The sequence below is a fragment of the Pocillopora damicornis genome, chromosome 6 (genome assembly GCF_964200805.1).
Source record: "Pocillopora damicornis chromosome 6, jaPocDami1.2, whole genome shotgun sequence".
NCBI classification, from domain to species: domain Eukaryota; kingdom Metazoa; phylum Cnidaria; class Anthozoa; order Scleractinia; family Pocilloporidae; genus Pocillopora; species Pocillopora damicornis.
In genome coordinates, this window is record NC_142675.1 from 3,439,068 (window position 1) to 3,460,419 (window position 21,352).

General features: G+C 39.8%; 3 protein-coding genes across 11 annotated transcripts in view; 2 read left to right on the forward strand and 1 right to left on the reverse strand.

Annotated features, from left to right (window-relative positions):
* The first annotated feature begins 70 nt into the window (after positions 1-70).
* On the forward strand, positions 71-1,557 carry LOC113685521 (low density lipoprotein receptor adapter protein 1). Its single transcript, XM_027203029.2, has one exon. The coding sequence runs from the start codon at positions 222-224 to the stop codon at positions 720-722; it is 501 nt and encodes a 166-aa protein (XP_027058830.2). The 5' UTR covers positions 71-221; the 3' UTR covers positions 723-1,557.
* The window catches only part of LOC113685519 (elongation factor G, mitochondrial), a 119,543-nt gene continuing 99,748 nt past the window's right edge, over positions 1,558-21,352 (reverse strand). For all 9 annotated transcript variants that reach the window (XM_089210274.1, XM_089210279.1, XM_089210278.1 and 6 more), the window contains 21 exons: positions 20,974-21,012; positions 20,102-20,218; positions 19,821-19,894; positions 19,180-19,256; positions 18,424-18,504; positions 17,234-17,307; positions 16,211-16,286; positions 15,546-15,683; positions 14,893-14,994; positions 13,877-13,933; positions 13,022-13,111; positions 12,769-12,816; positions 11,054-11,136; positions 10,665-10,734; positions 9,554-9,646; positions 9,351-9,426; positions 6,716-6,784; positions 5,657-5,730; positions 4,745-4,831; positions 3,703-3,756; positions 1,558-2,952 (listed from right to left, as the gene is read on the reverse strand). In XM_089210274.1, coding sequence (XP_089066400.1) covers positions 2,839-2,952; positions 3,703-3,756; positions 4,745-4,831; positions 5,657-5,730; positions 6,716-6,784; positions 9,351-9,426; positions 9,554-9,646; positions 10,665-10,734; positions 11,054-11,136; positions 12,769-12,816; positions 13,022-13,111; positions 13,877-13,933; positions 14,893-14,994; positions 15,546-15,683; positions 16,211-16,286; positions 17,234-17,307; positions 18,424-18,504; positions 19,180-19,256; positions 19,821-19,894; positions 20,102-20,218; positions 20,974-21,012 — 1,693 coding nt within the window. In that variant the 3' untranslated portion in view covers positions 1,558-2,838. The remainder of the gene's footprint in view (positions 2,953-3,702; positions 3,757-4,744; positions 4,832-5,656; positions 5,731-6,715; positions 6,785-9,350; positions 9,427-9,553; positions 9,647-10,664; positions 10,735-11,053; positions 11,137-12,768; positions 12,817-13,021; positions 13,112-13,876; positions 13,934-14,892; positions 14,995-15,545; positions 15,684-16,210; positions 16,287-17,233; positions 17,308-18,423; positions 18,505-19,179; positions 19,257-19,820; positions 19,895-20,101; positions 20,219-20,973; positions 21,013-21,352) is intronic.
* LOC113685520 (putative thiopurine S-methyltransferase) lies at positions 7,621-11,331 on the forward strand. Its single transcript, XM_027203028.2, has 2 exons — positions 7,621-8,456; positions 9,995-11,331. The coding sequence occupies exons 1-2, from the start codon at positions 7,693-7,695 to the stop codon at positions 10,113-10,115; spliced, it is 885 nt and encodes a 294-aa protein (XP_027058829.2). The 5' UTR covers positions 7,621-7,692; the 3' UTR covers positions 10,116-11,331.

The following is a 21,352-nucleotide window of genomic DNA, read 5'->3' on the forward strand; positions in this document are numbered from 1 at the left end:
GTTCATCTCGGATTTCAACATTTGACTGTCGTTAAAAAGACCAAAGTGCATCTGTTTAATGTCGTACACACCCCTAAATAAACATCAGCTACAGTCATTGGAGACGACCAAGATTAGTCTATTGTCTTCACTTTCGGGGGCACAATGCGAAGATCTTGTCTACTCTTGTCTCCACAAGTAGTTAAGTTATTCAGTTTAACGCCACATCCAAAATATTTGTAATGGCCATCAACAATAACAACAATATTCTCCGGAAATTATCGTCGGAGAGAGCCAGAGGATATTACCAGCTGAATGATGAAGAACCTACCTATACAGCGCGATATCTCGGAAAGACAAAAGTGGTAGAGTTTTTGCGGCCCGAAAATGGACTTTCGGTGAGTGCAAGATGCGTAGACAAACTACACGATGGTGTTCAAGGAAAGGGGAAGAAACGCAAGGTTTCGATTTTGATATCGTCAAATATCTCCCGTGGAATCACAGTCACTGACCAAGGTCCGGGAGTCAAGGAAGAAGTTTGCCATAAGTTGTTTGACATTGCTTACTGCTGTACAGACATCCGAAACAAAATGATATTTTCTTTTATCGCCGAACAACAAGGAGAACTCCAATGTCATGCGTTTGTTTTTAAGACAGAGGAAACGGCAAAAGAAGTTTGCTTGGCGCTTGCAGATGCGTTTAAAACCGCTCACGGAGAATGGATACGAAAACAGAAACGCTAGAAGGCAGTGTAAAGAAGGAGAACGTTATTTCTGTTTCTTAGAGTTCTCGTTCTGCTTTAGCATTAACGATGAGTCAAGGTAGAACTCGACCGGCTCAAGAACACGGATTTTTTAACTTCGTAGCGGGCTAAAAACGTAAACTAGAGACAACTCCCCGCTGACTGTTGAACGAAGGTCAGAGATTTTTATCATACCGTAGTTTAATTTTTATTTCAATTTCATCGAAATCTGTTGAATACTTCCACCAGAGAACCTCAAAAAGTCAAGTTTTTTCTACTTTAGGCTAGGAGGCCGTTACATGGCACGTAACAGATTAGGAATGCAGTATTTGCCCGAGGAAGTTCATGAAATATTTTAGTTTTGAAACAATGGTCGATTAGGGTCGGGCCAAGGCAAAAGGCCACTGAAATTTCTCACGTCAAGGAAATTCGCATCTTTTGATTAATGCAACGTAACGAGGGATGGTAAATTCAGGGTTCGCTAGATGTTTCGTTCACTTCGTTAAACTTGGAACACGTTCTCTATCTTTCCATGCCCGATCGAAACCTTTATCTTGTGACTAAAGGAATTTAATTTTCAGTTACTGTATAGTGAAATCCAATTACATTGAAACGATCAAAATCACACAGAAATTTACGGTATGGACAATAAATACTCGAGCGGTTTTCATTGCAAAACATTTATCTTAGAGCTTTTGACGTTCGTTAATTTTACAAAAATTGTCAAAACAGTAAAAAAGTAATATGATAAGTGTTACGAAATCTGTTCGAGTAAACAAACTGTGGTAGATTGGTTAATTAAAAAAAAAGGCGAATGAAGAATTTCAAAGCATGAACATTGTTCAACTGTTTATTTTAAAAGCAAAATATTTTAACTTGGTCAGCAAAAGAAACAAACTTTCTATTATGCACTTCATTTTGCGACCTTGTTCTTTCATGACTCGTCTTGATGATTCGTTTTGAAATTCGAACAATATTTGGCAGCTGTTCTTTGAAATGTCACGCGCAATGTTATTTTAGGGAGGGGACGCAGAGCGACATTCCAAACGCGGCTGAGGAAGACCATAGCGACTAGCTCTGTAAAAACGCAATTTTCGAGGCGCTTTCAGCTTTCTTGACGCACATAAAAAAAACAGCTCCATGAGCCATTGTATACTTTCATATGCGCCATGCCCACTATGAAAACTAATCTAGAGTTTAATTAAAAAAAGTATTTTGTTCCTTCGGTCTGGCACGTGACCCACGGAAAGTCCCAAGGTCACTTGGGAATCGTCGGACGGAACGGGGGTCTAGCAACGAGGTTGCGTGAGATATTTAAAATTTTCTGAAATAAAGGTCATTAACCGCGTGATCATGATCATTTTAGTCACAATCTAAATCTCTATTATCTACTTACGATTGATAAACCTCGCCCGCTTGGAAATCGGACTGAAATATTGTGTCACGTAAGTTTATATGTCGACAAGATCATTCTCAGCAGCTTCAACACTCAGCTTCAACATCCCTTCCTAGGCAACTCACGGGGATTTGACCGTTGTCCGTGCTCGAGAGGTGGAACGTTACCTAGCTGAGGTGGGAAATTTGAACCAAGAGTGTCAAGTCTTTCCATCGCAATACTGGTATATCATATCTTTTAATATGGAGGTGTAAAACGTTCCACTTTCGCGAGCGCGTTGAAATTCTCTGTCGCCGATTTCGCCCTTTGCAAAAAAATTGACCATCAAATCCGGCACTTGGATAGATAATTTGAGCACAGTTTTTGCCCCCAGGCAGTGATAATTTGAACAAATCAATCTTCAAAAATCAAATATAAGGGGGGCGGATTGCCCGTGGGGAATATTGAAGCTTCGAAATGATCGATACAAACTTGATTGGACAAAAAGCACAGCAAAAATACAGGGAAAGAGAAACTCCCCTTTTCTTAAAACAGGAATCTAGTTCTGGCTAACAGTAAACGCTAAAATAAATATATCACTCTTGATATCGAATTAATGTTCTGATTTTTGTAAAGCCACTTGTATTTAATCTCAGGACTGCGCAACCACAAAAGTAAGTTCCAGCGGAAGTAGTGACGAATAATAACCAAGGGAGGGGAGGGATGATAGCTTAGCCGTACGCTATCTTTTGGCTTTCTTGAGTCTCTCCACGTTAAATTTTTCTATCAGTTCCGCTTGTACTTGTTGTGAGGCGGGCAAGTATTTACAGTATTCCATTGTGAATTCACCTTTTCCCTAGAAAATTTGAAATATAATAATTTGAGATCATTGTGTCTTACTTCATTTCTTCAAGGACCAGTTTATATTCATCACCGAAACGAGAAGGGGAGAAAAAAACGATTTCCTTGGGGTGTCACATGGTTTTCGGGGGTGGGGGGGAACGGGGGGGGGAGGAGGGGGAAACAGGAGGAGGAACAGTCGTCGCTACCAGAGTATGAGAGGAAAGTCTAAAGAAAAATGACGGGGGCAGGAGGGTTCATAAGAATGTTACAAAGCCTTTGACGGGATCAGATAAATTTTATAATCAAACAAACAAAACCCTCCAACCACCTTACCTCCCCCCCCGTCCTTTCAGCCTGTGAAGGAATTACCACAAACTTGTTTTTGAATATGGGTATTTCAACGCAGGATCAATATCAGTATCTGGGCAACTGCCCACCTACCCCTCCCCTCCCCTCCCCTCCCCTAACCCAACATTAACCCTAACTTGTCATCAATTGACTGTCGTTGGGTTAGGGGAGGGGTAGGTGGGCAGTTGCCAGGATACTGATATTGATCCTCAACGCACATGTTTTCTATCCCACTTACAAATATCTTAAAATGTAATATTACTTCACATCCCGATACCTTCCTTTATCCTAATCTGCGTTTGCATCTGGGCGACAACATAAATAAATATATCGTTTTTTCTTTCTTTTCCGCAGAGCAATAAAATAGAGGAAGACCAAGTAGCAAACATATTAGACTCTAAACAAACTCCTGTACCTGTGTTTGCGACCGTAAATCGGTGGAGTAACCGAACATGTCGTTGAGTGGAACCTGGAAGTGAAAAACAATATTAAGGAACCATCGAGAGAGTGACTGGGCATTTCCTACATACATGAAAGAGGACTCAAGCAAAGGCCGTGATCTAAGCTAGCTCGGATACTTTGCGAACACAGCCACCGAGAACTTTTGGAAAGCTGCGTCATGACCTTGGTTTAGTTCTAATAATCGACGGGTATTTTCTTTCTAAAATGCAGAGGCGGATCTAAGGGAAATGCCCGGGTCCCTCCTAATTTTGGGTAAAAAAAAAAAAAAAAAAAAGAATCGCTGAAGGAAGAAAAGCTGGCAGGGCAAGCAACAAAAGACCGCCCCCCCCCTCCTCCCCCCTTAGCTCAAGGTCTGGATACGCCACTGGAATGGTATATGTTGTGATTCAATTTTATCCTTGGTTCAAATTTTCTTTTCTTTTGTTTTTGGGTATTGTAATGTATGATAATGAGTTTGAAACAAGGGAAATTAAAATTTGAACCAAGGATAAAATTGAACCACAACAGATACATGTCTAACTCAATCAATCCTTGATAACAAAGCTGTCAAATGTCCGCGCATGTGCGAATGTTGTAAAGACTGAGAGGCATGCTTTCACACTGTCAGGGCCGTATTGCTCACATAAGTTATGAACAACCACACTGGTCAGTAACCCATGGTTTAGAAAAAGAGAATAACTTTTTTGATAAAGCTTCACAAAAAATTGTAAATCAACAGGATACCCTCAATTAGATACGTTTAGTGATGGCAACGTCTCTAGTTATACTCTTTCTAAATTGTGTTGCTGTTTCGAAATTTTTTTTATCCGCATATTTTGCTTAAGAGCGGTTGTTCATTAGATATTAGAATTTTTAAATTTGCGCAGGAAATTGAGCGCGGTCGGCCACAGTCGATACATTTGCGCATGCTCGACGTCTGACCGCGGTCTTGTATTTAACTGATTGGCTTTCAATTGACAGCATGTGTCAAGAATAAAGTGGAAACGTTTTAATACCTCGGCATAAATTGTAACATAACCTTCCGCCGCATCTGTGCCAGTGATTGCACCGTGTCGACGGTTAAGGCCTGAAATCACCACTCCCTGTAGAGGAAGAAAAAAACCCAGTTGCCTTAATTGGTGTCACTTGGAAACACAGTGGCTTAATGCTTCGGGTCGAGATGTCCAGGTTCATAACCTGGCCGGTCCATTGTGTTGTGTTCATGTGCAAAACACTTAACTCTTACAGTGCTTCTCTCCATCCAGGAGAATAAATGGATACCGGCGAATTGTTAGGGATAGCTGATGAAATGCCTGTTCGGGGAAGGGGGTTGGTAACCTCGCGATGGACTGGTATCCCTTCCAGGGGGTAGTGATACTCCCAAGTCGCTTCATGCGATGGAAACCGGGATAAGCTCTGGTTACTGAGGTCGAGTACAGACTCTTATTGGTTCTAACAGGTTGAGGCGTGATTGTGACGCAAATTTACCGCTCATGAATTGTCACCTTGATTTAATCAACACTGTATGAAGTATGTATTTTGTTAGCTGGAAAAAGGTATATTTGACACTGGAACGAACTTGGACGGTTTCCAATATGGAGAGCAGGATCTCATTTACACAGTGGCATGAGAGGGACGGCAGCCCGCGATTTTTTTAGGCCTGAGAGCACAGCGAACGTGCAAGGGATCTGTGAAGGGTCTGGAGAAACTATCGCAGACCAGTAGCAGAATTCTCGTGCACACGCATCGCCGGTTCGAAGCCCATAGGTTTCAATGCTTCTGTCGCTGCGTCTCTTGTGTTAACTTGCTAAAATGACTAAACGACACGACTAATTTCGTAAAATTTTTCACAAGGGTAGGAAATTAAAGAGCAGGGAGCAAGGGAGATATATCAGAAGAGAGAGGGAAAGTAGCAGAAAGCGCCTTACCTGGAATTCCTGGGGGATATTCACCTCCACTGACATGATTGGCTCCAGAATCAGAGGAGAGGCATTGGGAAACGCTGTCGAAATGAACAAAAAAGATTGGCAATCATGCAATCAGAAGTGCTGTAGGTTTTCTTGTAGACTTACCGTCTAACTTTAAGTTATTTACTCTTCAGGTCTAAGATTCACTCTCTTCAGCCCTTTACACCCTAACATCAGTTTGCACTTTCTCCATTCTGTTCTCTATACATTTCCTAAGGGGTCGTAAAGGAGAATTTGTTTAACAATCAAGAGCTTCTTTGGCTGGTGATCATTTTCCTTATTCTCGTGACCTTAATGTTATATTCAGGGTGATATTGTAAGAAGAAATTAGATGCTGATCACTCTTAGGGGTTCAAGGGTTAACATGATCTCACGCTTCTTCGTCCGTTACTGTTAGTAACCATTTCTATTCTGCACAGCTACATAAAAATCGCAGAAGAATTGGCATTCCAATCACTTCCTGGAGTGAGAAGATTTTCTTTTCTTTCATCAGGAGCCGATTATTTGTTTGTTTTTTAACCTTTTGACCCCACAGAGTGATGAGCATCTAATTTCTCCTCACAATATCACCCCTGTATCAAACACTAAGGTCATGAGAATCAAGGAAATGATCACCGACTAAAGAAGCTCTTGACTGTTAAATTAATTCTCCTTGTCATCACCTTAGAAAATGTGTATAGAACAGTATGGAGAATATGCTTACTGATGTTAGATTGTAAAGAGCTCACTGGAAAAGAAAGCGCCGAAAAATACGAACTCAACTGCAAAAGAAAATCGAAAAAAAAAAAGCGTGGGAAAGAATGCTGTGCGCCAAGAAAGCGTGGGTAAACAGGCTAACGACAGAAAAAAGCGCGGAAAATCACAGTGCAGCATTGTATAGAGTGTAAAGTTATGATACCCGCCTGAAAAGCGCTATGGGATGCGTCTCACGCGGTGAAACGTTCCCAGCTATAACTGTGCGCGGGGAAATGGGGATTCAAGTAACAATAAGATACGTTCCGAGATGTCACGTGCCCATACCTTCTCTCATGGCTCCCATGGCTGCCAGTCTGAAAGCGAGGTCACTAGAGTCCACTCCGTGAGCCGCTCCTAAAGTATTTATTCAAAGTTTAATATTTCAAGCTACTCAATATCTGCATGCTAATTCATAACCTACGGACTGGTCATTAGTTATCACCTCATAAGGAAGGGGGGGGGGAGAGAGGGTGGGGGGGGGGGGGGAAGAGGAAAGAGGATTTTGAATGTCACGCTAAAAATTTATCTGATCCCAAAAAGGCTTCGTAATACTCTAATAATCTTGGGTCAGGAATTTTAAAACCACAGTAAAGAGCAAAAAGATAAGAGATGCCTTTAAAGTTTTCATCGTCGACAGCCGATAATATGCAGTTACTTGCTCAAGGCTTTCAGGCCAAGAGAAGCAGATTTATTATTAACGCCATCGGTTCAAATCCAAGCACAAAGATAACATTCCAATATTTATGATGGTAGGCAGGTGATAACAATGTGTGATAACCGTGTGACAAACGAGGCGCAGAAAATTTAAGCTTGTCACGAAAAAGATACAGTCTGGCTGAGGATTGTCACGTAATCTTGCTTCGTAGTCGTTCATAATGTTTTGTATCAAAAAGAAACCATTGAAATTACTAAGGGAAATTTGCGCTCCGTTTAAGCTATCTTCGTTTTTAAAAAACCTTAAAAGCTTCCTATTTTTCCCTCGACGAAAAAGTTCGAGAGATGATCTGCGGAATCTGAGAGCATAACGCTTCCAGAAACTTTCATCGCTTAAATTATTCGCGCTTTGCATATTGAAACAGTTTTACCCAATTGTTAATTCAAATAGCGACTAATGTCATGGCACACAAAAAGAAAATGACGTCAAGAAGTTTGTGTGGTGCAATAAAAATGCGCCCGCGTTCATCTCCCATCATTCTTTGCAAGGCCAGCAAGGACGACAGAAGAAAGAAAATTGACGGGAAAGGAGAGCGACACAAATCCGCATGGCGACCAAAGCTGGTAAGAAAGGAGGCAAGAATCAGCAGAAAGCACCGAAGAAGTCCGAGGAACCAGACTACTTGCAAAAGGTGGACCCTATTTTGATGAAAAATGTCAATGAACTCACAGGAGGTCGCAGTAATCTACAGATTTTTGTGCCCCTTTGCGGCAAGACGCCGGATATGCGTTGGCTAGCAGAACAAGGTCACGCGATTACAGGTGTAGAAGCTTCTCCTCGCTACATCAAAGCGTTCTTCCGAGATTCTACGCTGGAGTATACAGTCCAGAAGAAGCAAATCACGGCTGATAAGAAAGCAGACGTGTACACGGCGAAAGGCCAGAATATTACTCTCTACCATTGTGACATCTTCAATTTTTCTCTTGAGGTAGCAGGAGGAAAGTTCGATGCCATCTGGGATCAGTCCGCCATGCCTGTGATCAATGCGATGGGTAAAACACGACTGAAGGAGTACACGAGCTTAATGCAGTCGCTACTTAAGCCAGACGGCCGGCATATGGTGGAGATTTGTAAACACGGGTCTAATTTTGTGACAGCAAAGATGTTAAAGTCACTGGTTGGAGATCAATGCGACGTGCGTTACATAGGTACGAGAATATGGAAATACGACGAGGAAGATGACGAGTATGACCCCGAAGATCACGAACACGAGGACCACGGACACGGAGACCTCGAACACGGAGACCACGGACACGGAGACCACGATGACGAGGAAGACGTGGAGATGTTTTATCACCTTATCACTTTCAAGTAAGTTTGCTTTGTTGATCTTGCAATATGCTGGACGCGTGTCAGACTGTCCAACTCACCGTAGAGTCTCTGTGGCTCAGTGTTAGAGTATCCGGGCGCGGAATCTGAGGTTTGATTCCTCGTGGGGACTCAGACGTTTTTCCTTGTTCCCACGTTCGTGATAAGACGAACAAACATCCGTCAAAAGTAAACACTTATCGAACACAATTTTACTTGAAATTATCAGGCATTTTGTCTGCTCAAACATAAATGCCCCGACAAAAATTAAAAGTAAGGTTGGTTTAAATTTGACTCCAAAGGTCTCCATTTTTGCTGATGTCTGTAAAATTCAGCACAAGGTTGGGATTGCATGAAATTTAAACTGTGGATTTAACAGTGCATGACTTTGCGTAATGTTATATCACATGTTCAATGAGGCATCAAAACCGAAACTATTTAAGACGAAGAATAATTTAAGTGATCGTTTCACGAAATACAAAATAGTTCATCTTAATGGTCTGTAGCTAGAACATCGACGTTTAAACTTTTGATATTTTTGTAAAAACATTCGTGAACGAACAGCTGCGGGATATCGCACGAATTTGCATACAAACCCGATCATAGTCACGCAATCGCTTTTCGCCCGTTACGCTTAGGAATAAACATAACCTTGCTAAACTACAACATAGCTGTCTTGGGCACAAGGAACAAAAACCAAGGAAACCCATTGCTGAGGAGGATTGGCGAACGGGACCTAATCAATAAGATCTGGTAGTCTTTGAAATTAAAAAAAACAAACAAAAACAAACAAAAACAAAAAAACAAAAAAAACCCGTAGTGGATAAGAAAAATGTAATGAATTGTGTCAGCTTCCCGTCCACGGAAGCGATGATTGTCGTTTATTTGGAAACTTACCATCTTCAAGGACAAAACGAATTCCAGCCAGCTTATGCCCTGTGAGAAGGCCACGCTCGCAAATTTCTAGGAAACCCTGAGAAGTAAAAAATTTACCAAAACACATGTTTTAGCAATTTTGACCTATCGATGTACGCGTGAAACGAATTTATTTATTCATAAATCGCATCCCATTGAAAAGCACAGTTTCAAGTTACAGTTACCTTTTCTATAGAGGGAATAAAATTCTTGGGGATGTTCATGCCCACAGTTTCATCGACAAATTCGAGCTCTGTGAGGGATTCTTGTGGCATAGGCTGCAAACAACGAACAAGAAATCAACATGTCTCTCACTCATGGATTGGAGGAATATCTAAAGATTAAGAAGGGGGCAATGTTTCCCCTAGTTAGGTTCTTCATACCTATAGAAGGAGGGGAACAGCCCTTTTTCTACGCAACACACCCTTGTGGAACGGGGAAGGCAAGTTCCCATAGTAATTAGACCTTCTATTGGGTTCCTCATAACGACGACGAGATTTTTCATGCGAAGAAATTAGGAATTCGATGCTTCCCCCTCCCCCTCCGGTTACAATACGTCTAATGGGTCTCTCTAGGGGGATCTTCAACGTTTTAGTTTCACTGCTCTTGTCATTGTTTTAATTCAGGGATAAGAGCGCGACAGCTGGAAGGAAGAGGAAAAGTGAAAAGCAGATGGAAGAGAGAAAAGAAAAGCAACCCAAGCAAACCAAAGGAAAACAACGACAAAAGAAAAGAAGCAAAAAGTGAACGCAAGACAGACGTTGGTTCACGAATGGCGCAGAAACTTCACTCAGGAACTCTGAATAACATTAAATTAACTAGATAAAAAAAGACAAAAGCTAAAAGCAAACGAAAAAACAAGTATAAGACTGTAAGAGTGCTTCTAAACTGCAAAACTAAGCAAACAAAAAAAAATGCATATAAAAACCGGACACTGTAAGAGTCCATCTCAACTGATACAAAAACAAAAGAGCACACAGACATGCAAAAAACAAGTATGTAAAAAAACTCAAAGAATGCTTCTCAACTGAGTGTCACAAACATTAAACAACCTAATCACTGCAGGCCTATCACAACAAAGTAACAGATCACAGAGAGCTAACAGTCAACTAGCAAACCGCCGTCAAGTCATGATTGGATTTACTCTTTCATCTGATTGGTTGAGAGAGTGATGCAAGTTTTTTTTGAGCAATCACAGAGCGTTCAAAAGCAAAACTACTGCAATTCCAAATCACCTTTGAGACTCAGTTGAAAACTACTCTACCAGGTTATCGAGTAGAATTTGCCGTCAAATACCTCAATTCTGCCGATGACTCGGCCATATTGGCCAGCTCCTCCTGTTTGCTTTTTATGAAGATAATCAAACCTAAAATTCAACCATTTGACGTTTGGTTACTACGATCTAAGGAGAAATTCTCCATTCTTGTTACTTCACGTTTTCTAGCAAATTAGTTGAGAGAATATAGTGTTACATGGAGATAACTATCTTCAACTGCTAAGTATCGACGTTCTCATAAATCAATTGCTCTAACGAAGGACTCGAAATGTTATCTTTTTTATTCTTTACTGTAGTCAATTTACGCTTTCAACTCAGTTGTTAACACTAAATTACCTGTTATTCTCATAAACCTTCTACTGAAAATCGTTATGAAAAAGTTAAGAGGAATTAGATGTTGATCACTTACGTGGCCTTTCCGCTTATTGTTTCTCTGAAGGCTACCTTGGGTTTACCGGATATTACAGGACAGTTAAACTCTGTTCGCATTCTCTGTGGAAAAAAAAACATAAATCGCGTATTTCTTTGGATAATTGTACGCAATAGCAACTTTGGAGTAACTTTGAGCTTAAGGTAACATGTAAGTAACATCAAGTGTTAACTTTAAAGTTGAGGAAACGCTTTTGTCATGGTAATTATACATTGTCACCCTTGAAAGTTAAACATAATAAAGTCGACATTAACGCATCAAATTGTGTGCGATTATACCCCTTAGGTACATACTAAAACAGTAGATAGTGTTGAAGGCGCGTTCTGAGTGGCTGCTCAAACTCTGAATATCCGTTGCAATTCACTTCCGAGTAACTCGCCAAACGTTGCAGGAATAAATGAGTCACAATCATCTCTTTTGGATGTATATCTTACTGCTTTAGTATGTACTAAAATAACTATTTACCTCAACCTCAGTAGCTGGCAGTGGATGTTTCATTCACCATTTCGCGGTCCGATAAATATTCATCCATAGCCTCTTCCACTTCGGTGAATAGTTTTTAATCATCAAATCATAGGGAAATTCGAGTCGCCTTCAATTACTCCCTCAAAAATAATCATCGACTGCCTTTTCTTTGTACTGCTTAAGCACTTAAACGAGGGCAACAAATTACGTTGCTGTTAACCCTCTAATTTCCATGAGTGACCAAGATAGAATTTCTCCTTACAATATCAGCTCAATATCAACCAAATAAGTGATGAGAATAAAGAAAAATATCAATTTGGGGATAAGTAGTTGATCCAATACTAAATTCTCTGAACCAACATTATAAGAATTGTATGGTTGACAGTAAGGAGAAGTACAAATCTGATCTGGGAGTTAAAGGGTTAAACTAACAAACGCCTGTTTCGAGAACCTAACAAGCAGAAATGTTTCATTAACCTCTCAGCAATGATTAACATGTAACTTCCCCCTACAATATCCATACATTATCCAGCAAACAGGTAATGAGAATACTCAAACTTATCAAGCAGAGGTTTCTAACTTGATCTAACACCAAATTCTAGTAACTAATCTACAAGGAATTGTGCAGCAGCCAGAAAGGACAACAAGTCATTTTACAGTTATGTACTTAGTTGCCATGCCTTTGATTTGGAGTGAGGCTGAAGGTGACCTTGCTGTGATAGAGACCAGTATCTAGTTAGCATGATAACAAAGTAATTTGCATTTGAAAAGCAGCAAGGTTTGTATCATAACAAGATCACCCTTAGCCTTATTCCTGTTCAAAGGCTTGGCAACCAAGCACACAACTGTAAAATGGACTATTCAAAGGTTAACAGAAATAAAAGCAAGTATTAGTTGATAGCGTTGAAGGCGCGCTCTGATTGGCTACTCAAATTCCGGATATCCTTTCTAGTCACCTCTAAGCAGCTCGCGCTCTAAAACATTATACTCGTCACAGGAAACAACGAGTTAAATCATCTTTTTGTGCTATACTATCTCACTGTTTTAGTTCATGCTAAAACAACTATTTACCCTAGTGTCACGGCTTGATAAAAATCCATCCCTAGCCACCGACTCAGAGGTAAACAGTTGTTAATTAGTCTCGCGCAGAAAGCGTTATGGCACCTCTGGCGTAGAATTGACTATTCAGACCGTGCCCATATTTCACATGTTCATAATGCCGCCCTCACCTCGGTGTATATGTCCAAATGAAGCTCTCCCATTCCAGAAATGATAGTCTGACAAAGATGAGAAAAATAAAACATCACTTAAAGGATTAACCCTCATTGGGAAAAGTATTGTTCTGCGGCTTACCCATTGACAGGAAGTACTTGTACTAAATTTCGATAGTTAAAACAAGCCCCGCTAACAGAAGAACACGGGAGAGAGGTGAAATTTCAAGAGTTTTGAATACAAATTAATTTTTCGCAAAAGTTTACTTACCTCCTTGCTTTCATCGTCGAAACTCACTCTGAATGTTGGATCTTCACGAGAGAATCGACTAAGAGCTTTGGAGAACTGAGCTAAATCATTCTAAAGAGAAACAAGTCGAATCAAATGGTTGATAAATCGTTTACCTCAATAGCATTAGAGATTTTTAAGGCAGGTATGTTCACGACTTATGTGGCACGAAGAGACTTAAGAATGTCTCGCATGCTTTTCATGATTCTAAAACCAAGTTATACTCTTGAGAGTGTTTTGAGATTAAATTGTCTTGCCCAAGAGCGCAACAAAATAACCCAAAATAAGATCCTATCCTGAGAGAAAAGGGGGTAAGTTTCTCAAGAAACTGTGGTGCTGCGTCGGTGGGAGAGTATAACAAGATAATTTACTCTTATCAACTGAGTTGATAACGTAAATTGGCCAACGTAGAGAGTTTGAAAGCTGACATTTCGAGCGTTAGCCCCACGCTCTGACGAAGGGCTAACGCTGGAAACGTCAGGTTTGACACTCTTTTACGGTAGCGAATTTAAGTTATCAACTCAGATGATAATAATAAATTACCTTCTTGTTCCAAGAACAGGCCTTCATTAAAAGCGCTTCATCACAGGGGTTCCTTCACCCGAACGAAAGAATGAGGTCTGGAGCGATGTGAGCCCGCGAGAGGTTTTTAAGCGGTCTAGCACTGATCATTAGTGCCAGACTCCGAGGGCGGCAAAACGCGTTTACTGCAATGCTCATATTTTGTTCCGCTCGCAAGCTAAAAAAGAGAACTCAGTGCTAAGCAAGTTACTTCATAAGGGTATACTGTAACATACAATTTACGATAATAAAAACTTTCACACGATTAGTTTTTACCTTGTTCTTTGCCTCTACAGCGAGCGAAATAACTGGATCAGGAACAAAAATTGGTTCCTGCAACAAAAAGCAAGAAGTAATATTTTTTTGTTTCCCATAACCGCGTTACATTCGAAATTCAATGGTTGCGATCATCATATTTTTAGTTTGAATCCTTTAATTTTGCAAAGGGAGGGGGAAGGGTGATATGCAGTATGAGGTATTAGCAGCAAAATATTAACTAATAATAATAAATATTAAAATGTTAACCCTTACAGTGAGTTTTTCGAGGCATTTTCTTCATAAGGACACTTTGGGATAATTGTAAAGAAGAGTGTAAACTTCATTGATTGACAGTCCCAGGCACTTTAAACAACCAACAAAACCACGTGATAGAAGCGAGCAAAGTGCAATTTTTTCAGTCTTAAGCTCGCAAATACATGTGAAGAATAATGAAACGTGACCACTCGCTCACTAACTCTTACGTTTGAGGAATTATTGTAAAAACAAGGGTATGATTGATGAAATAAGTTAAATTTGACTTGTGAATGACACGTGCGGAGACACGAGCTGGTCCTCAAAGGAATGATTCAATTAAAAACATGATGAAAGAAAAAACAAGAATTCGGGTTTCGACCGGATTAACTCTGAAGCCAGTTTCTCGCAATCACCGCAGAAGCCACGCGGAAGCCAGTTTGACGCAATTACCGACTAAGTTACAAAGTTGGGAGCAAAAGGCAAAGAGGAGGGGGGAGGGGGTACTTGTTCCCTCTGAAAGAAATTAGGAATTAGACCATATAAAAAAATTTATGAATTAGGGAGTAGGGATTAGCATTCTTAGCGTTAATTGCCGCCTGGGAGGGGGGGGAAGGGGTCGGAAGATTATGTTTACCTGATCCCCCCTTAGGCTCCGTAATGTTCCTCTAACCCCCCCCCCCCTTATTGGCAGTTAACATTCAATAGTTATGACTCTATCAGCCACAACTGATTTCCCACACCCCCCCCCCCCCCACGTACCCGTAGTGAATGGCCCTTACCATAGAGAGTGATTTGGCTCCTTCTACAGTAAAAGTGTCCCCAGATGCACATTCCACTCCAAATAAGGCACATATATCGCCAGCACCAGCCTCTTGAACATCCTACGAAGGAGTAATATTAGTAATCGTTAAAAAAAAAATGTGGGCTACTAAAATATGTGCTCCATTAGACTGTGAACAGGCCCCTACATTATCAGCGCTTTAGGCATTATAGTTTAAAGGTGATTTAATTGGCGAGAATTTACAAGAACTTGAGCAATGTATACCCCTCCTCTAGCCCAACTTGTTGTCAGTTGACTGTTGTTGGTTTAGGGAAGGAGTAGGTGCGCAGTTCCTCAGACACTGACATTGATCCATCCTGTTAACCCTTTAATTCCTGAGAGTGATCAGCATCTAATTTCTCCTTTCAATATCACCCATGAATCAAACATTAAGGTTATGAGAATAAAAAAAATGATAATTAAACAAAGAACCTCTTGATTGTTAAACAAATTCTCCTTACCAGCACGTTAGGAAATGTATAGAGACCAGTCTGGAGAATGTGCATACTGATGTTAGGGTTAATCAGAGTTAGTCAGCCTGTTTTCCTTGATTGCATCGTTAGGATTCAAAAACGACGATAAGATTTTCATATCGTCGTATTTTTCGGTTACCTCCATAGTGTCCGAATGCATTCGGACGATCCTTGGCACCTTAAGGCGTTTCCTGGTCCGAGTATTTACGATATAAGCCCCTCGCTTTAACAAGCCTTGGTACACTCTGAGGTAAGTCAGCTGCCCGTATCTTCCGGCCTGTAAGGAAATCAAACAGACGAAAACGTAATGAAACTTCGGTGAAAAGGGCTCGACTATTCAGCATACTTGGCTTTCATTGCAGTAAGTACCGTAATCTTTTAACACCTTGCAGTGACCGTGAGACCCGGAAAACTAAGAGCACCAAAATTTATTTGAGTAGTGAGATCAAAGAGCGCTTGCTCGCACTTGCAGAAATTACCTCTCATCATTGGCCTGCAGAGCAGGCGTAATTTTCGCGAGCGAGTGCCAAGTCTTTTCTCGTTGAAAGCTGTGGCTGCCATCTTTGATTTTCACGGCAGAGGAAGGCTAGGGTAAGAGAGAAATTTGTTCCAAGGGGGTGAGCGACGGTCAAAGGAAAGGAGAGGGGAGGGAGTGGGGCAATAGAAATTTCCCAGTCTCCCCACCTTCTGCTCTAACCCTAACGTGCTTGTTACCTGCCCTAATAAGACGCATGCGCTGCAAGCAGTCAATTATTGATTCCATAGAAGTGGTTTACATACAAAACTCTTTATTTAACACCTCACCTCGAGCTTGAAAGCCAGGCCCACGAAGGGATGAGAAGAACTCCTCTCACTGCTCATCTCCACTTGTTCTCCAGCACTACGATAAAAAAAAAATCCACTTAGACAATAACAATTCCATGCTTTGTGTTTTGAGCTTGTTTATAACCGAGATTAATGAATAAAGGGTGTAAGTTTCTAATGAGACTGTAGTGCTGCATAAGCGAGGGCTATTACAAGATAGGGTAATTTAGTATTATCAACTGAGTTGATAACGTAAATTGGCCACCGTTAAGAGTTTCAAAGCTGACGTTTCGAGCGTTAGCCCTTTGCCATTTGTTCTGACGAAGGGCTAACGCTCGAAACGTCAGTTACAATCTCCTGTAATACTCTCCCACCGACGCAGCACCACAGTTTCTTTAGAAACTAACTCCCTCTAGGTATTACGAGATATTTCGGTTTCATCAACGGAGTCCATTGACCCTTTACTCTGTCAAAGGGCTAACGCTGGAAATGTCAGCTTTACAATCTCTCCACGGTGACCAATTTACATTACAAACTTAACTCGAGTTGAGAAAACCAAATCATCTTGTCATAACAGAGATTAATGGGCAAACTTATTTATATTTCTTCAAGGCAGTTGTTGGTTGTTGTTCGTGATCTGATAGTTTCTCTCTAATATCTCTGGCTTTCACAAAAACTAAAACTTCGAATTCCAATTCAACTTGGAAACTACCAACAAGAGAAAATCACGTAAATATCCATCGCTAAATCCAATCTATTATGTAACAGTAATGTTTTCATCTGAATTATTTTCTGTTTTCCCGATCTGTGAAATTAACCCTTACTCTAAGTTTCTTTGAATTTGCAGAGACATAAAACAATCTTGTTACAGGAAATTAAACATCCCGTTTATAAACTCACGGGTCTTTAAAATAATAATTATTTCGAAACGCAGCTGTCCTAAATTTCCAAGTATCATGTTGTATACATTAACTACACCTAAAAATTATATTTGTAACGGAGCAAAGAAATTTGACTTCTTACTTTTCAGCATCCAAGGCAAAATTTGTCACCTCAAAAGGTTCAGGCAGGTAATCCACAACACCATCAAGGAGAGGCTGATGGACAGAAAAACATTTTTAATGCAGTGAGACCTGTTGGCGTGTCCAATACATTCACCCTACTAGATGGTTTAGCATATAATACATATAATATTTTGCGAGTTGCGTTGTCTTTTTCGAAGCCTCGTCGAGGAGAAGAAAAATAGAAGCGATGAGCAAAATGTCCTCTCGTATACTTCTACCTGTTCATCTGATCTATTTCTAAACAATCTGCTCTTTTTAGCATGATTTCGTCTACAACCTAACGCCTCCTGATATTTCAGAATTACTTATTTATTCTTCAGAAAAACACTACAATTTTACAAGGTCCTCAAAGGCTGGCAGGCTCTATCTCAACCACGCGAGGACAGAACGTATGAAAATTTATTTTTCAGGACTGGATGCAGGGATCTGGAGTAGCATTCCCACCTGTCTTCGTTCTCTACCTATGTATAAATTTAAAAGACTATTGTATAGACAGCTGCTGAACATTTGGATGCGAGAGGATACTTTGTTGATGTTTATACTTTAATTGATAAATTTAGGAAATTACAATCTTTTCAGTTTCATTTCTTGTTGATGTTGTTGTTGTTGTTTTTTTCCGCGTGTAATTTTATTCCAGTTGCAATATGTAATGCCCAATTGGCTTATCTGTAAACTATTGTGAACTGCTTTTCATTGTTCGTGTATATGCAAGCTCTCCTTGTCATTTCCTTTGTTCATTCAAACTTGTTATTGAAGAATTTATTTTTGTGTGTGTTTCCCTCCCACCTCGATTAGCTTAGCTATTTTGCGAGCAGGGATCTTCAGAGATGTATTTTAATTGCTAAAACAAATAAATTTTTTTTGTTTGTTTCTTTTGTTATGTCAAACCATTGTTGTTTCTCTTTCTAGGATTTTGCCTCCTAGTTATGACATTCATCCTACTCGGCCTTGTCTATGCATCGTATCGATCAAGTCCTCTGTGGCTTTGAGGTGGAGCACGCGTCTCGTTAAAAATAAGGTGATCCGACTGGGGTTCAATAACCTTCGCCAGCAACTACAGTTATTCTCTGACGAATCTTCTTGTTAAAAAAAAAAAAAAAAAAAAAAAAAAAAAAAAAAGATTGTCCCATTCTTTTTTCAACCACTGACCTGGACCCCCTTGTTCTTCAGTGCAGACCCAACAAAAACTGGAGTGAAGCATCTCCTTATGGTCGCTCGGCGAATGGCAGCCTAATACAATAAACATTTCTTAGGGTGAGTTTTGGATGGAGTTCTTGTTGTGCGAGTTTAAAGCAATCTTACAGTATTATCAAGCCTTATTCAGCTGCAGTTACATCAGTGGCGGATCCAGACCTTGAGCTAAGGGGACGGGGAGGGGGAGCCTGCCGGCTTTTCTTCATTCTGCGATTCCTTACAATTCAAACCCACTGCAACATAGACTCAAGGGGTACGTTTCGAAAGAAACTGTGGTGCTGCGTTGCTGGGAGAGTATAACAAGGTAATTTGGTATTATCAATTGTTGAAATTGGTTGATAACGCAAATTGGCCACCATTAAGAGTTTCAAAGCCGACGTTTCGAGCGTTAGCATTTCGTCATTCGCTCAGACGAAGGGCTGACGCTCGAAACGTCAGCTTTGAAATTCTTAACGGTGGCCAATTTTACGTTATCAACTCAGCTGATAGTAACAAATGACCTTGTTAGAATCAACAGTATTTGTGTTATATGATAAAAACGTAAAATGTCGTTGATAGTGATATAATCTGTACGTCTGTTCTATATATCATGGGCATGAACCACTCAAAATGCGTATGTAATTCAGCCCAATATAGAGAGAGGAAATCTATCGAATATACAGCTCAATCCATCCATCCATATACCAGCCCTAATATTTTCAAAATACCTACAATTAATTGTTCCTCTGTAGGTGGTATTTCTTCCAGAAACATCTCCGCAAGAGTGTCATCCACATTAGCCACAGTTTCTAATGATTTCAAACCACAGCACTTAACAGACGATAATTTGGGGATACTAAGTTTATCCAACACTAAATTCTCTGAACTAAAATTATAGGAGTTGCATAGTTGACAGTAAGGAGAATTACAAATTTGATCTGGGAGTTGAAGGGTTAAGCACTTTAACACTGACTGAAAAATCTAATAAGTAATTCTTGTTACTGTTTGCCATACAATTCTTATGATGGACAATTCTTAAGATTGAAGAATTTGGTATCGGATCAACTAATAATCCCCTAATTGATAGTTTTCTTTATTCTCATCACTTGTTTGTTTGATATTGTATTGATATTTGATGGGAGATTGGTCCAGAAAATTTTCCCCTTTCTCTTGAGCTCTCATCCAATCAAGTTCAAAACTTGAAACAATCAGGACTTTATGACTGGCATTTTCCAACACTTAATTTTACTTCATTTCACGTTGAGTTCCCATTGGCTCCCTAGGATATTTTCCTTTGTTCTGATTGGTCACTATCATAACTCAAACAAAACATTTGAAAAAAAAAAAAAAAAAAACTCAAATGTTATATGTACCTATCAGTTCCTGTCTTCTTGTTGCACACTCATTGACCATGTCTTCAGGGATCACACCTTCTACCACTTCAGACCTGTTCGGTAATAATTTAAATCAGCAGTAGTTGTATAACAATGACAGAGCCAATTACCATAATTTAATTTTTTGGGAGACTTTTTTAGCTCAAAGTTATGGTGACTTAATAATCACTGGAGCAGGGTTACTTAATTTCTAGCCATGTGATTGGCTAAACAGCTAAATAAAAATAAAATAAAAGTCATGACATTATGAATAATCTTACCCATGATTTCCCTCAAAGTAATAAGCCTTCCAGCGCACAAGGTCAATGACTCCTTTTACCTCAGATTCCAAACCAATTGGCAACTGGGTGAAGGCTGCAGTGTGTTGTAACTTTGCTCTGGGGAAAAGAATTTTTCTCAGTTTTTTTAATTAGTTTCTTTGATATAGATCGTGTAGTAAAAATCAGCGATAAAAACAAGCATTATTTCCACATTCCAAGGTCATTTTCAAGTTCTAATGAAATAATCAAAATAAGCATACAAATTATATAGTTAAAAAAAAGACAGATGAAAATGTAACAAGCATCTTCTCAAATGTAGCGGATGATCTTTTCCATTGTTCTTGTCACCTCTCGCAAATCTCAGTGTCATCCAATCCATGGTCGTAGGAATTCAAATTGTAGCCTCACAGTTGACATGTTTAATGCTACACTGTTCAGGTCATTTTTTGCACACATATTGTTCTGTTTCTCATTTTTTGTATTCACAGAAATTTTACTTTGTTCCTTCTTTACAACAGGGTTTTAACTTTTTTATGACAAAAACAATGTTCCACATTCTTTCCCCTCCATCATTCATTCCATTCACCTTATCATTTCAATCACTCTCAAGAATTTTTTTTTTTTTTTTTTGGGGGGGGGGGGGGGGGGGCCCAAACACACATTGCAATATCTCAGTAAGATAATAGTTTTGGCCAGACATGTAGTTTGTGATGAATGTAATGTACTGTTCCCACCCAAATGTGTTATCTTTATGTAAATACAAAGAAGAGCCTTATCAATATTTTGAAAATCAAGATGCTATACTTGTCACATGCTCCTCTTTAATGTAAATCAACAAAAAATCAAACAACAAACACTGTGACCATTTTTACCTAATTTGACTTAAAACTCTGGCTGGATTTGCTCCCATTCTGAAAAAAAAAGAAGGAAAAATAGACATCAATTTTGGAATTTCATATCATTCAAAGTATGAGGTGTATTCTACCAAGGAAAATCCTGAAAGGACTTTCACATGACTACACACTTTTTGCCTCCCAGATGCATATGGTAGCTAATTTGATTCTTATTGTGTACAGCTGCCTACAGACAATGTTGCACTTCACAGTAAGGTCCATACGTGGATCAAATGCAAGACTTCAAGAACCAAAAGTGCAGCCATTCAATCTCCAGCCCCAGTGCATTTATTTGAAATTTAGGACAAGATGGAGGTGCCTCTTCAAAAGAAGGAAAACCCAAGGGTTTCACTTGTTT